The 12,437-nt window shown below is 33.1% G+C and overlaps 1 protein-coding gene and 1 long non-coding RNA gene across 3 annotated transcripts; both read right to left on the bottom strand.

The window, feature by feature from the left end:
* Nucleotides 1-2,613: 2,613 nt before the first annotated feature.
* LOC143081834 (uncharacterized) lies at nt 2,614-12,437 on the bottom strand. Of its 2 annotated transcripts, XM_076257516.1 has the most exons (5): nt 12,324-12,437; nt 10,599-10,823; nt 8,213-8,471; nt 4,396-4,435; nt 2,614-3,172 (listed from the first exon to the last, which is right to left on the bottom strand). In XM_076257516.1, exons 1-5 carry the CDS (start codon nt 12,361-12,363, stop codon nt 2,636-2,638), a joined length of 1,101 nt encoding a protein of 366 aa, XP_076113631.1. In that variant the 5' UTR covers nt 12,364-12,437; the 3' UTR covers nt 2,614-2,635. The 2 variants fall into 2 exon arrangements, with proteins under 2 accessions (XP_076113631.1, XP_076113636.1); XM_076257521.1 differs by lacking the exon at nt 4,396-4,435 and having other exon boundaries at nt 3,087-3,172.
* On the bottom strand, nt 4,706-6,758 carry LOC143085617 (uncharacterized). The gene is made up of 3 exons (XR_012981394.1): nt 6,383-6,758; nt 5,684-5,787; nt 4,706-5,448 (listed from the first exon to the last, which is right to left on the bottom strand). It is a non-coding gene; the product is annotated as an uncharacterized LOC143085617 (long non-coding RNA).

The raw sequence follows: 12,437 nt of genomic DNA, 5'->3' as shown, positions 1-12,437 counted from the left end.
CGGTGTTGACATGAATATCAATAATTTGGTCATTTTTATAAATTTCCTGTTTACAAAACTTTGAATTTTCCAAAAACTAAGTATTTTCTTATCCCAGGCAAAGATTACCTTAGCCGTATTTGGCACAACTTTTTTGAATTTTGGATCCTCAATGCTCTTCAACTTTGTACTTGTTTGGCTTTATAAATATTTTGATATGGGCGTCACTGATGAGTCTTATGTAGACGAAACGTGCGTCTGGCGTACTAAATTATAATCCTGGTACCTTTGATAACTATTTACACCACTGGGTCGATGCCACTGCTGGTGGACGTTTCGTCCCCGAGGGTATCACCAGCCCAGTAGAGTAGTCAACACTTCGGTGTTGACATGAATATCAATAATGTGGTTATTTTTATAAATTTCCTGTTTACAAAACTATGAATTTTTCCAAAAACTATGGATTTTCTTATCTCAGGCAAAGATTACCTTAGCCGTATTTGGCACAACTTTTTGGAATTTTGGATCCTCAATGCTCTTCAACTTTGTACTTGTTTGACTTTATGAATATTTTGATATGGGCGTCACTGATGAGTCTTATGTAGACGAAACGCGCGTCTGGCGTACTAAATTATAATCCTGGTACTTTTGATAACTATTTACACCACTGGGTCGATGCCACTGCTGGTGGACGTTTCGACCCCGAGGGTATCACCAGCCCAGTAGTCAAAACTTTGGTGTTGACATGAATATCAATAATGTGGTCATTTTTATAAATTTCCTGTTTACAAAACTTTTATTTTCCCAAAAAACTAAGGATTACTTATCCCAGGCAAAGATTACCTTAGCCGTATTTGGCAAAACTTTTTGGAATTTTGGATCCTCAATGCTCTTCAACTTTGTACTTGTTTGGCTTTATAAATATTTTGATATGGGCGTCACTGATGAGTCTTATGTAGACGAAACGAGCGTCTGGCGTACTTAATTATAATCATGGTACTTTTGATAACATATTACACCACTGGGTCGATGCCACTGCTGGTGGACGTTTCGTCCCCGAGGGAATCACCAGCCCAGTAGTCAACACTTCGGTGTTGACATGAATATCAATAATGTGGTCATTTTTATAAATTTCCTGTTTACAAAACTTTGAATTTTTCCAAAAACCAAGGATTTTCGTATCCCAGGCAAAGATTACCTTAGCCGTATTTGGCACAACTTTTTTGAATTTTGGATCCTCAATGCTCTTCAACTTTGTACTTGTTTGGCTTTATGAATATTTTGATATGGGCGTCACTGATGAGTCTTATGTAGACGAAACGCGCGTCTGGCGTACTAAATTATAATCCTGGTACCTTTGATAACTATTTACACCACTGGGTCGATGCCACTGCTAGTGGACGTTTCGTCCCCGAGGGTATCACCAGCCCAGTAGCCAATACTTCGGTGTTGACATGAATATCAATAATGTGGTCATTTTTATAAATTTCCTGTTTACAAAACTTTGAATTTTTCCAAAAACCAAGGATTTTCTTATCCCAGGCAAAGATTACCTTAGCCGTATTTGGCACAACTTTGGAATTTTGGATCCTCAATGCTCTTCAACTTTGTACTTGTTTGGCTTTATGAATATTTTGATATGGGCGTCACTGATGTGTCTTATGTAGACGAAACGCGCGTCTGGCGTACTAAATTAGAATCCTGGTACCTTTGATAACTATATGATAGTATTCTTATTATTTTAATGATTGATGGTAAATATGAGTTCCAAGCACTCACTCGCTAAAATGTGGGATTTGAGTGTCAACAAATAATCCATATATCTGATGGTGAAATTAAAGAACACATTAAGATACCCTTTCTTTTTGTCTTTTTGAGGTTTTTGTATGAATTTTGCTTCAAATGAGTTCAAAAACAAGTCACTCAGTAAGGGTCATAATTCGTCATCATTGGAAGGCCTACTGTTTGTTGAAATATCAATCCATGACATGGTGTCAATAAAAAAAAACTACAGTTATATAGTGTTACATTGTATTGTCTGCAGTGTGTTTGTTGTTTGGATCAGTGTGGTCTTTCACGAGAAATGATTTAGTGTCCTTAAAAAACATAATTATACCTATGATTTCTATTTTTTGTAGTAAAACAACGTTTTTTAAAAATTGAAGTCGATCTTTTTGTTAATGATGGTGAATAGCAGTGGAGAGTAAAAACAAATTAAAAGGTTTAGTAATTGTAACAAGTAGATATTTTTTTCATAGCAAATCTCGATTAGTCAGAAGCACGGTTGCTCTGTGGTTATCGTTAGTTCATGACCGTCATTCGTTAATTGTTTTGTTTTAAATCAGGCCGTTAGATCTCTCAATTGAATTGTTTTATTTTTGTGTTATGTAGAGGCACTTTGAAGCCGGCTATATGGTATGGGTTTTTCTCATTGTTTAAGGCCGTACTGTTGTCTGTAATAGCTTACATCCACTTCACTTAAACTTTGGAAGATAGATTGTGTCATTAGCAATCATACTATCATATCTCCTTATTTTTTACATAATGTTCGGATAATATATTTTAGCCTTTATTTGTAAAAATGGAGCAACAATACATTTCCTTGAAAATACGCAATAATCAAGAAAACATAAAAAATATATATCTGCCATTTATTTTAAGTCTCAGTAAATCCACTGTTTTCTTTTTCTAGAACAAAATATTCCACATTTCTGTTTGGTTGTTTAAAAACAAAGCCAGTGTCTCGCACATAACGGTTTTCCTTATCATTATTTTCCTTCTCAAGAATGAAGTATTCATTCCCAGTGACTTTATTTTTATCCACATCTGGCATCTTAACATCCACAGGAACAAAATAACCTGCCTGTTCTTCCACCGATAATCTGCCAGTTAGTTTTCTTCTTGGTAGTGGAATTGGCCTGTCAGATTGACTGTCTGACTTTGTTTTGCTTAAATCTCTTTGCGCTGGTACTCTAACGTTAGGATGAATTGTATCTCTCTCCAGTACGTAATAATTAGCATTTGTCATTTTTTCAGCATCGGTATTCGTGTCCATGTTACCACCACATATGTTGTAAATTGGAATTTGACTCTTTCTTTTATCCTGGCCGGAAGTTTGGCGAGGCCGAATCTCATCGTACACGATATCATGATCTAATTTTACACTCTCCATATAAGGTCTGTCTTCATCTGTCTGTAATATATAAAAGTGTTGAAAATACGTATACACTACATTCGTACATGTATGGAAAATATATACATGTATGGAAAATGGTGGCGGGTTTTCATTACACGAGAAGAAATGCAAGAGTTAACTTGAAACTCGCAGAGCTTTTCAACAGTTTCCCATCGATTTGTTTTACATTCTAAAATTCCTGGTAACTAAAAATGTTTTTTTTTCTTGAAATTTGATATTGGAGCTGTCATCAGCATAATTATACAGCATAGTCTTTTTTTAATCCCAGACGTTATAGTTTATGTTGTCAAAGAAATCGTCATTGCGGACGTACATTTGTATAAACCTTAACCAACAAGAGGAGCAAAACACCACGATACACTTTTCAAATAAATTGAAAGGAATGTCTCCTCTGATCTGTACATGCAATTTTGCGCCTGTCCCAAGTCAGGAGCCTCTGGCCTTTGTTAGTCTTGTATGATTTTTAATTTTTTTTTCTTGTGAATAATTCGGAGTTTAGTATGACTACTGTACTGTACTGGTATACATATTTTTTAAGGGGCCAGCTGAAGGACGCTTACGGGTGCGGGAGTTTCTCGCTACATTGAAGACTCATTGGTGGCCTTCGGCTGTTGTCTGCTCTATGGTCGGGTTGTTGTCGCTTTGACACATTCTCCATTTCCTATCTCAATTTTATTCAATCTTATTTGTACAGTAAATCTGATGATTGTGGAAGGAAATGTTCGGTATATATGAAATGCCTAAGGGAGCTACCATTTGATTTTTATGGGGCTAGGGTGAAATTTGAAAAAAATAGCAGGACAGGAGTTTTGAGTAAAAAAAAAGGCAGGATGAGCAACTTGGTAAAAAAAAAAGGCAGGATGACAATTTGTGTAAAAAAAGACAGGATAAACTAGTAAAAATTACAACTTAAAAAAACCAGGACACAATTTTTCATCCTAGCACCCCCCCCCCCCTAAAAATCAAATGGTAGCTCCCTAAATTGATATAAATAAAGCTCTTGAACTCTTTATTCGATATTCTTCACTTCGAACAATTTTTTGTTTTAATGTAAGGATACCGAAGATGGTTCTATAAATGATCATTACATGGATTGAACTTCTCTCTCATAGAGGCATATTTATACCGTTACGCAATCCCGATTACGTCACCAATCGACACAGAATTATTTACACATCCGTTTCTACACTAGGAATATGACAACTTGAATAATTGATTACCTTAGTCTTATTTCTCACTGCAGTCTTTTTGCATCTTAACCTTTAAATAGAGTTATGTTACAATATTTAAGAAAGATCACTTGAAAATAAGTTTTTATTTAAAAATTCAAAGCTATGTTAACTTTGTTATATTATTATGGCATAAAAGCACCGACCATACACTGTAAATCTAAGTGTTAATAAATAGAACACTGCTTGAACGCTTTTTTGTAACACTTTTTGAACGTGTAATGGTGTTCCAAATGTTTACACTAGTGTTCATCAATTGAATGTGTGGTGTTCAATTTTTAATACCTTTGTGTTTCATGTTTGAACACTTGATGTTAGAGACCTTAACATTAGTGTTCAACGATTTAACGTGTCCGAATGTTCAAAATCTTAATACGTCGACGCGTTCAACGGCCATGTAACACTTTTTGAACACACAGAACATGTTCAAAAACCAAAATGTTAGATTCAGAACACCAGACGTTAACATTCAGAACAGTTGAGATAAGTGTTCAAAATGATGGTGTTCAAATGTGGAACATGTTCTATTTTCAAGAGTACATAATTTTTCATAAGTACTAAACTTAATTAAACTGTTATAAAAACTATATTGAATCAGGCAAAATATAACAATAAAACATATTTTAACAAGTAATTCTTTATATAATCAAATGAGCATATATGTAAGAAAAGTACACAAGAATACCTTATGATATCACAAGTAACATTCAGTGAAATCACATACATAATGTTTTTAAACTGACTTAAATATATCACAAATAATGATTTACCCCTACATGACTAGATAGTTGCTACATCAAGTGTATCCTAACCAAAAAAGCATGTCAATGTGATAAGTAGATAGTTTATGATATAGATATTTGTCACAAGGAAAGTTTAAAAGTTTACAAATTCCAACAGTTCTTATACGATCACATATAATGCACGCTCCACTTTTCAGTGCATCTTCACTTAAAGCTATCAACTGGGTGGTATTTTATGTGTTGTTATCAACTTCTAATGTCAAATCCTCCACAACAAGTAATGTCTATAAGCCTATATATCCTGCAAAATAAAATTAAAAATTAATAGAAGAGAATTTTTCATAAAGCATAAAAAAAAAATGCAATGGTTGTTATGCTTTAATTTCAATATATACTAGAGTACAAATTGATATTCTATGGCAGTGAAATGCAAGTTTTGACATTATAAATTACAAAAGACGATTTCTTGACCTAAGGTATACAGATATAGAAATGATACACCCACATAAGCTATTAATATGCATATATTGTCATACCTTTTTTTACATCTTTCTTTTTTCCAACACTATAGCATGCAGAAATGACCTTTGTGTGATTATTGGATACCGGTTCCTAGTTCACACATTTCAATCTAACGATTCTGCAAATAATAAAAAAAGAATGCATTTTCTAAGTAAAAAATGTTGTTCCAAATGTTTACATTAGTGTTCAATAATTGAAGGCGTGGTGTTCAGTTTTAAATGCCTATGTGTTTCACTTTTGAACACTTGATGTTAGAGTTCTTAACACTAAGTGTTCATCAATTGAATATGTGGTGTTTAGTTTTTAATGCCTTTGTGTTTCATATTTGAACACTTGATGTTAGAGTTCTTAACACTGAGTGTTCATCAATTGAATGTGTGGTGTTCCGTTTTTGGTGCCTTTGTGTTTCATTTTTGAACACTTGATGTTAGAGTTCTTAACACTTAGTGTTCAGCTAATATACGTGGATGTCAACAATCATCATTTATTCTGTATAACAGACACACGATCACAGATTGGTTATTCATCAGTTTAGGAAATCATCAGAACAACGCTGACAGTTATTTACGTTTAATTTTAATCCTGTCCTTCAAGTCTTTATGTTGAATATTGAAAATTTGGATATAACAGTTATGAATATTTGACAAATATATATCTGACATGAGCAAATACCAAGGAAGCCATCTAACTACCTATCCTAACTTGTTACTCACTTCTTTCGTGTTCATGTGGAATAGAAGTCCCTTCTCCAGTTCTCTTCCTTGTGTGTATCCATTCTTCGTTTAACCGCCTAAATCACCAGCCGATATCTGTTTCCGGTATTTGGTACCCTGGTATATTTTTTTTAACGCGAGGTGTTCAAAATTTCGAGCGATTTGAACACTGATTGAACATGTAATGTTAATAAACTGAACGGATCATGAAATAAGATAAACATCGACATATTTTTATTACGATATTATCATAACAGACCTCATTGATATGCGTAATTATGTCACTCATAAGTAAAACTAGTAATAATAATAAAATAAGTTCATAAGCTATACATATATGCCAGCTTGGAAGTTTAATATTTCACAATTACTAAAATATTAGTAAAAAATTCACAAGATCATCATATTTTTAAATTAACTTCTTTGTAAATTTGCCAATAATTAGAAGAATAGAAAACCGGACAAACAACTATGAGGTTTAGATCAGAATTTGAACACCAGTGTTCACTGTGTCTGAACACACATGTTAATATTTGCAAACGTTAAAACTTTGAACACGTCTCTAAGCATGAACATATGACGTTAAAATATTGAACATTCGGTGTACAAATTTTGAACGCGTCCGGACGCGTCAGGCGTCAGGTATATTTACAGTGTAGAACTTTTTATTCTGATTACTAAAACTGAGCTAACAACCAACGAATTGAAATGTCAGCTTAACAAAACTATAATGCTATCAATAATTATTTGTGTAAAAGTAAGGAAATGCGGTATTATAGCCAATTAGACAAGTTTGCCAAGTTGAAATATTATTCATTGAAAAAATTATGAAAACTGTAATGGTATAAAACTGAATTTGAAATAAAAAATACGACAAAATAGATGATTTCAACCATGGCATTACAAGTTAAACTTTTCTGGACGGAAGCAAGTAAATCAGCCCTACTTTTCCCTGGCGGCAATGGTCCCGGCTCAAATGATGTGAACATATAACAAAATGTTCAGTTTGCTAGAATATGTTCTAATGAAGCAAAAATCTGCAGAAACGTCGAATACGGAATCCACAATCAGTCAACTCCATAAAAAATCGCACTTAAAATATGTCACTGGCATCTATATCTTACAAATTGCATGCTGAGCATGAACTTCGGTCAAATTTGAAGAAAAAAACATAACTGTTACATTAGCTGATCTTGTTATGGATGTAGATTAAAAGTTAATTATGGGTGAAATATCGATACTCTTCATTTAAGATTTTTGGGTCGTTTGGTGGTCGGTTCAAACTGATTTTTCTATAATTCAGTATGGATTTGAAGTTACATTTGTGGAATTTTACAGGAAATAAGAATACGGCTACAAGATAAAAGGAATGGAAACGTTTTTCTGATTCTTAAATAAACGTATGAAAACAAGTAAAAGTGTTTCTTATTCTGTGGAGGTATCCATCCAAACATGCATACATTGATTCGTTAGCAAACTTCCTTTAGAAGAAAAAAAGAAATTCTCACCATGGTTTCAAAATTATCATTTTTCCTTGTTTAAGTTAACGTTAGAGTTCTTTCAGCTGTACTGAGTATGTTATTACGTTTAGAGACATATGGGAAAAGGTGCAGTTTGTGCTTTCGTAAGAATGGGTTTGTACAAAGTAAGCCTAGCTTGACCATGTGTTATTGGTAACTGTATGTTTTCATTTGAAGGTTTATTTTTTTGTATTATACTAGCTAAGAATCTTAAAAACGTGTCTCTACATATTTTCTTGCATTTAACAATCAATGCTAATTCACAAATTAGAAAACCAGAACAAATTCAGAGAATTTATTATACCATTACCTCTTCCTGTTGTAAACTAGTAATATCACTGCTACTAAAACAGCCAATATAACTAACGGAAGTACTACCAACAACCCTGTGGAACTGGTTGTAGCTTCCTGTTGGTTTGGTAAAATTGTTGTGCTTCCTATATAAAGTCGTGGTGTTGTGCTACTCTTGTTCGTTACACCTTGTGTATACTTTCTTGTTGGTCTTGGTGTCCTGTGCGTTGGTTTAAAGATGTTATTCCTCGACAGACATTGTAAGTTGTTGTTTGATACTGTAACGAGGAATAGGAAATATTTATCATTTGTAAAAGCACTTATTTTGTAAAGATATTACTTTTGATGCATAAAAATATACGAATAGACAATCGGTACATCAATTGAGCTATCCATGAAAATATCGGTACGCTTATCGAGCCTACCATGTATCCTTTCGTCTTAGACATACATGCAATGTTTGCCACCGGACGTTACACATCAAACAATCATCAATAAAGATATATATGTATCGGTATGAAATCTTAGTGTATGCTGTTGTCATCAGTATGTTTCAATGTACTAATTTGTTTAATAAGAAGAATATCTCTGTGTTATTTTTATTCCATCTTCACATTTTCTGTTACCCCTGGCATACATCGATGAGATTGATTTTTGCATCTTTATGACAAATTGAAATACAATCGTTCCTTTTAAGTTTTCTTGTAGAGAAGTTCTTTCGATTTAATTATTTGAAAGTAAGAATGTTTGAGCATCACTGCTAACCGAAAGCTATCTAATTCAACAAAGAAAATGAAATTCTCAGATAATTTCCTTATATTATCGTTATTTAGAAACTATTAGCCATCCTGTTGTATTAGAATGGGAAGAAAATATAAAATGCGTGTTGTCTTGATACTGATCTTCCGTTCCTTAGGGAATAGGAAATATTTATCATTTGTAAAAGCACTTATTTTGTAAAGATATTACTTTTGATGCATAAAAATATACGAATAGACAATCGGTACATCAATTGAGCTATCCATGAAAATATCGGTACGCTTATCGAGCCTACCATATATCCCTTCGTCTTAGACATACATGCAATGTTTGCCACCGGACGTTACACATCAAACAATCATCAATAAAGATATATATGTATCGGTATGGAAATCTTAGTGTATGCTGTTGTCATTAGTATGTTAAAATGTACTAATTTGTTTAATAAGAAGAATATATCTGTTATTTTTATTCCATCTTCACATTTTCTGTTACCCCTGGCATACATCGATGAGATTGATTTTTGCATCTTTATGACAAATTGAAATACAATCGTTCCTTTTAAGTTTTCTTGTAGAGAAGTTCTTTCGATTTAATTATTTGAAAGTAAGAATGTTTGAGCATCACTGCTAACCGAAAGCTATCTAATTCAACAAAGAAAATGAAATTCTCAGATAATTTCCTTATATTATCGTTATTTAGAAACTATTAGCCATCCTGGTGTATTAGAATGGGAAGAAAATATAAAATGCGTGTTGTCTTGATACTGATCTTCCGTTCCTTAGGGAATAGGAAATATTTATCATTTGTAAAAGCACTTATTTTGTAAAAATATTACTTTTGATGCATAAAAATATACGAATAGACAATCGGTACATCAATTGAGCTATCCATGAAAATATCGGTACGCTTATCGAGCCTACCATGTATCCCTTCGTCTTAGACATACATGCAATGTTTGCCACCGGACGTTACACATCAAACAATAATCAATAAAGATATATATGTATCGGTATGAAATCTTAGTGTATGCTGTTGTCATCAGTATGTTTCAATGTACTAATTTGTTTAATAAGAAGAATATCTCTGTGTTATTTTTATTCCATCTTCACATTTTCTGTTACCCCTGGCATACATCGATGAGATTGATTTTTGCATCTTTATGACAAATTGAAATACAACCGTTCCTTTTAAGTTTTCTTGTAGAGAAGTTCTTTCGATTTAATTATTTGAAAGTAAGAATGTTTGAGCATCACTGCTAACCGAAAGCTATCTAATTCAACAAAGAAAATGAAATTCTCAGATAATTTCCTGATATTATCGTTATTTAGAAAATATTAGCCATCCTGGTGTATTAGCATGGGAAGAAAATATAAAATGCGTGTTGTCTTGATACTGATCTTCCGTTCCTTAGGGAGCTACCATTTGATCTTTAGGGGGAGGAGCCTAGGATGAATTTTTTTGTCCTGCAGTTATTTTTAGTTGTAATCTTTGTTATGCCTTTTTATTTTTCACTCTATTCGAGGTCTCGACTGCCTTTTTTTTATTAGTTTATTATCTTAACTTTTTTTCAAACAAATTGTCAACCCTCCTTAAATATCAAATGGTACTCCCTTAAGAGATCCAGATTACATCAATATGTATACCTTGTTTACTGCAAACTCGAAATATTCCATTGCATCCACCATCAACCCATAAATAGTGTTGATCTTCGTCGATGTCATATCCAAACAGATCTTCCTCAATAAAACAATTTCGCTCGTGTAACACGCAGAAACAATCAATAGATTTGATATTAATTGGAATATTACAGTAACGTCTATCTTCTAGAGTCCAACATGACATATCAATGCACTGGTTATAATTTACAGCTGAAATAATTAAATGAAAGGAAATTTAGTCTTAGATGCTAATTTGCTTTGTTAGTTGTTAGTGGCTTTGAAGTAGCTGTCAGTAACTGCGAGTACTCTCAGATCTGTACTTAAAGTGTCTTTTTGTTGTTGGGATATACAAGTACTCGGCCACGTCCACTCTGTGAAGTGTTTGTATCCATCTGACGAGTTAAGCCTTTTTCAACTGATGTTTATATCTCGTTCTTATGTTGTACTGTTACACTACTGTCCCAGGTTCGGGGAGGGTTGGGATACCGGTAACATTGTTTAACCCCGCCAAATTATGTATGCATGTACCTGTCACAAGTCAGAAGTCTGTTATTTAGTTGATGTCGTTTTTTTGTTTTACATATTTGTTATTCGTTCTTGTTTTGTATTTAAATTAGGCCGTTAGTTTTCTCGTTTGAATTATTTTTCATTGTCATTTCGGGGCCTTTTATAGATGACTATGCGGTATGGGCTTTGCTTATTGTTGAAGGCCGTAAGGTTACCTATAGTTGTTAATTTTTGTGTCATTTGGTCTCTTGTGGAAAGCTGTCTCATTAGCAATCATACCACATCTATTTTTTTTATATTTATGATTTATTTTCATTTTGGGGTTTCTTTGTAGCTTGTTGTTCGGTGTGAACCAAGGCTCCGTATGAACGCCGTACTTTGACCTATAATTGTTTTTAAAATTATGACATTTCAGAAAGAGACTTATAAAATATGTACTTGGCGCTACACGTGGAGCAGGAACTGCTTATCGTTCCGAAGCTCTTAATTCCAGTTCCAGTTTTTGTTTTGAAGTTTCTATAGTTTCAATATATGTGATTAGTGGACTTGTTTCGTAGTTCTTTATCATACAAAATATTGTCTCTTTATTTTCCTTAAATAGAGCCATTGCTTACAAAATTGCATTTTCAAATTCAACACTCATTGCAATACAAGTCAGCTATAACAAAAGTACGATTTGTGACAAAATAAAACAAAGGGTACTATAATGCAATTAAAACCCATTATCCTAATTTTAACCAGCTTGACTCAAACTCTAAACTTAAAACTATTCTAGATCCCAATAAAGATATTTTGTCTAGTGTTGTAGACTAAAATAATAAAGCAATCTATGGAATTGCGAAAATAAGGTCCACATTGGTCAATTATATACTGGTATAATATATATACACAGGCACTCGTCTCAGAAAAAAAATTCCTATTTATCCTTTATATAAAGGTATATTTTTTTCTGAGACGAGTGCCTGTGTATATATATTATTAATATCCCTTTGTATAATAAGTGTTTCTGTTCAATTACTAGTCCCCTGTCCTAAGTATAATAGCTGGATAGGAACCAGTGATCTCATTTCCCGTTGTATTTCACAACCGACATAACAGTTTTCTCTTCGAGATGTTGAATCTTTTCCATTGAATAACTTTAAAAACATATTTTTTTGTTTCAATGTATTAAACAAAAGAATTTCACAATGATATTTAACTTACGTTTGCAGCATGGCTGTTGACTACATTTTTTAGCAGCCATCTTTAAGTCACGTCTTAACTTGTTTTATCATATGTCATTTAATTATTTGTACATTGTTTCACGACATCGTGTAA

This window comes from Mytilus galloprovincialis, chromosome 1 (genome assembly GCF_965363235.1).
Source record: "Mytilus galloprovincialis chromosome 1, xbMytGall1.hap1.1, whole genome shotgun sequence".
NCBI lineage: Eukaryota > Metazoa > Mollusca > Bivalvia > Mytilida > Mytilidae > Mytilus > Mytilus galloprovincialis.
Note: the sequence above shows the minus strand (reverse complement) of the source record. Positions and strands in the feature narration are given on the sequence as shown.

What these genes read in the sequence shown, in the direction of transcription:
- LOC143081834 (XM_076257516.1), bottom strand. Translation starts at nt 12,363, where the DNA reads ATGGCTGCTAAAAAATGTAGTCAACAGCCATGCTGCAAAC. An exon ending in CTAGTTTACAACAGGAAGAG is followed by an intron (nt 4,436 to 8,212) that starts GTAATGGTATAA and finishes CTCTATTTAAAG; the next exon opens with GTTAAGATGCAAAAAGACTG. An exon ending in CAGTGAGAAATAAGACTAAG is followed by an intron (nt 3,173 to 4,395) that starts GTAATCAATTAT and finishes TATATATTACAG; the next exon opens with ACAGATGAAGACAGACCTTA.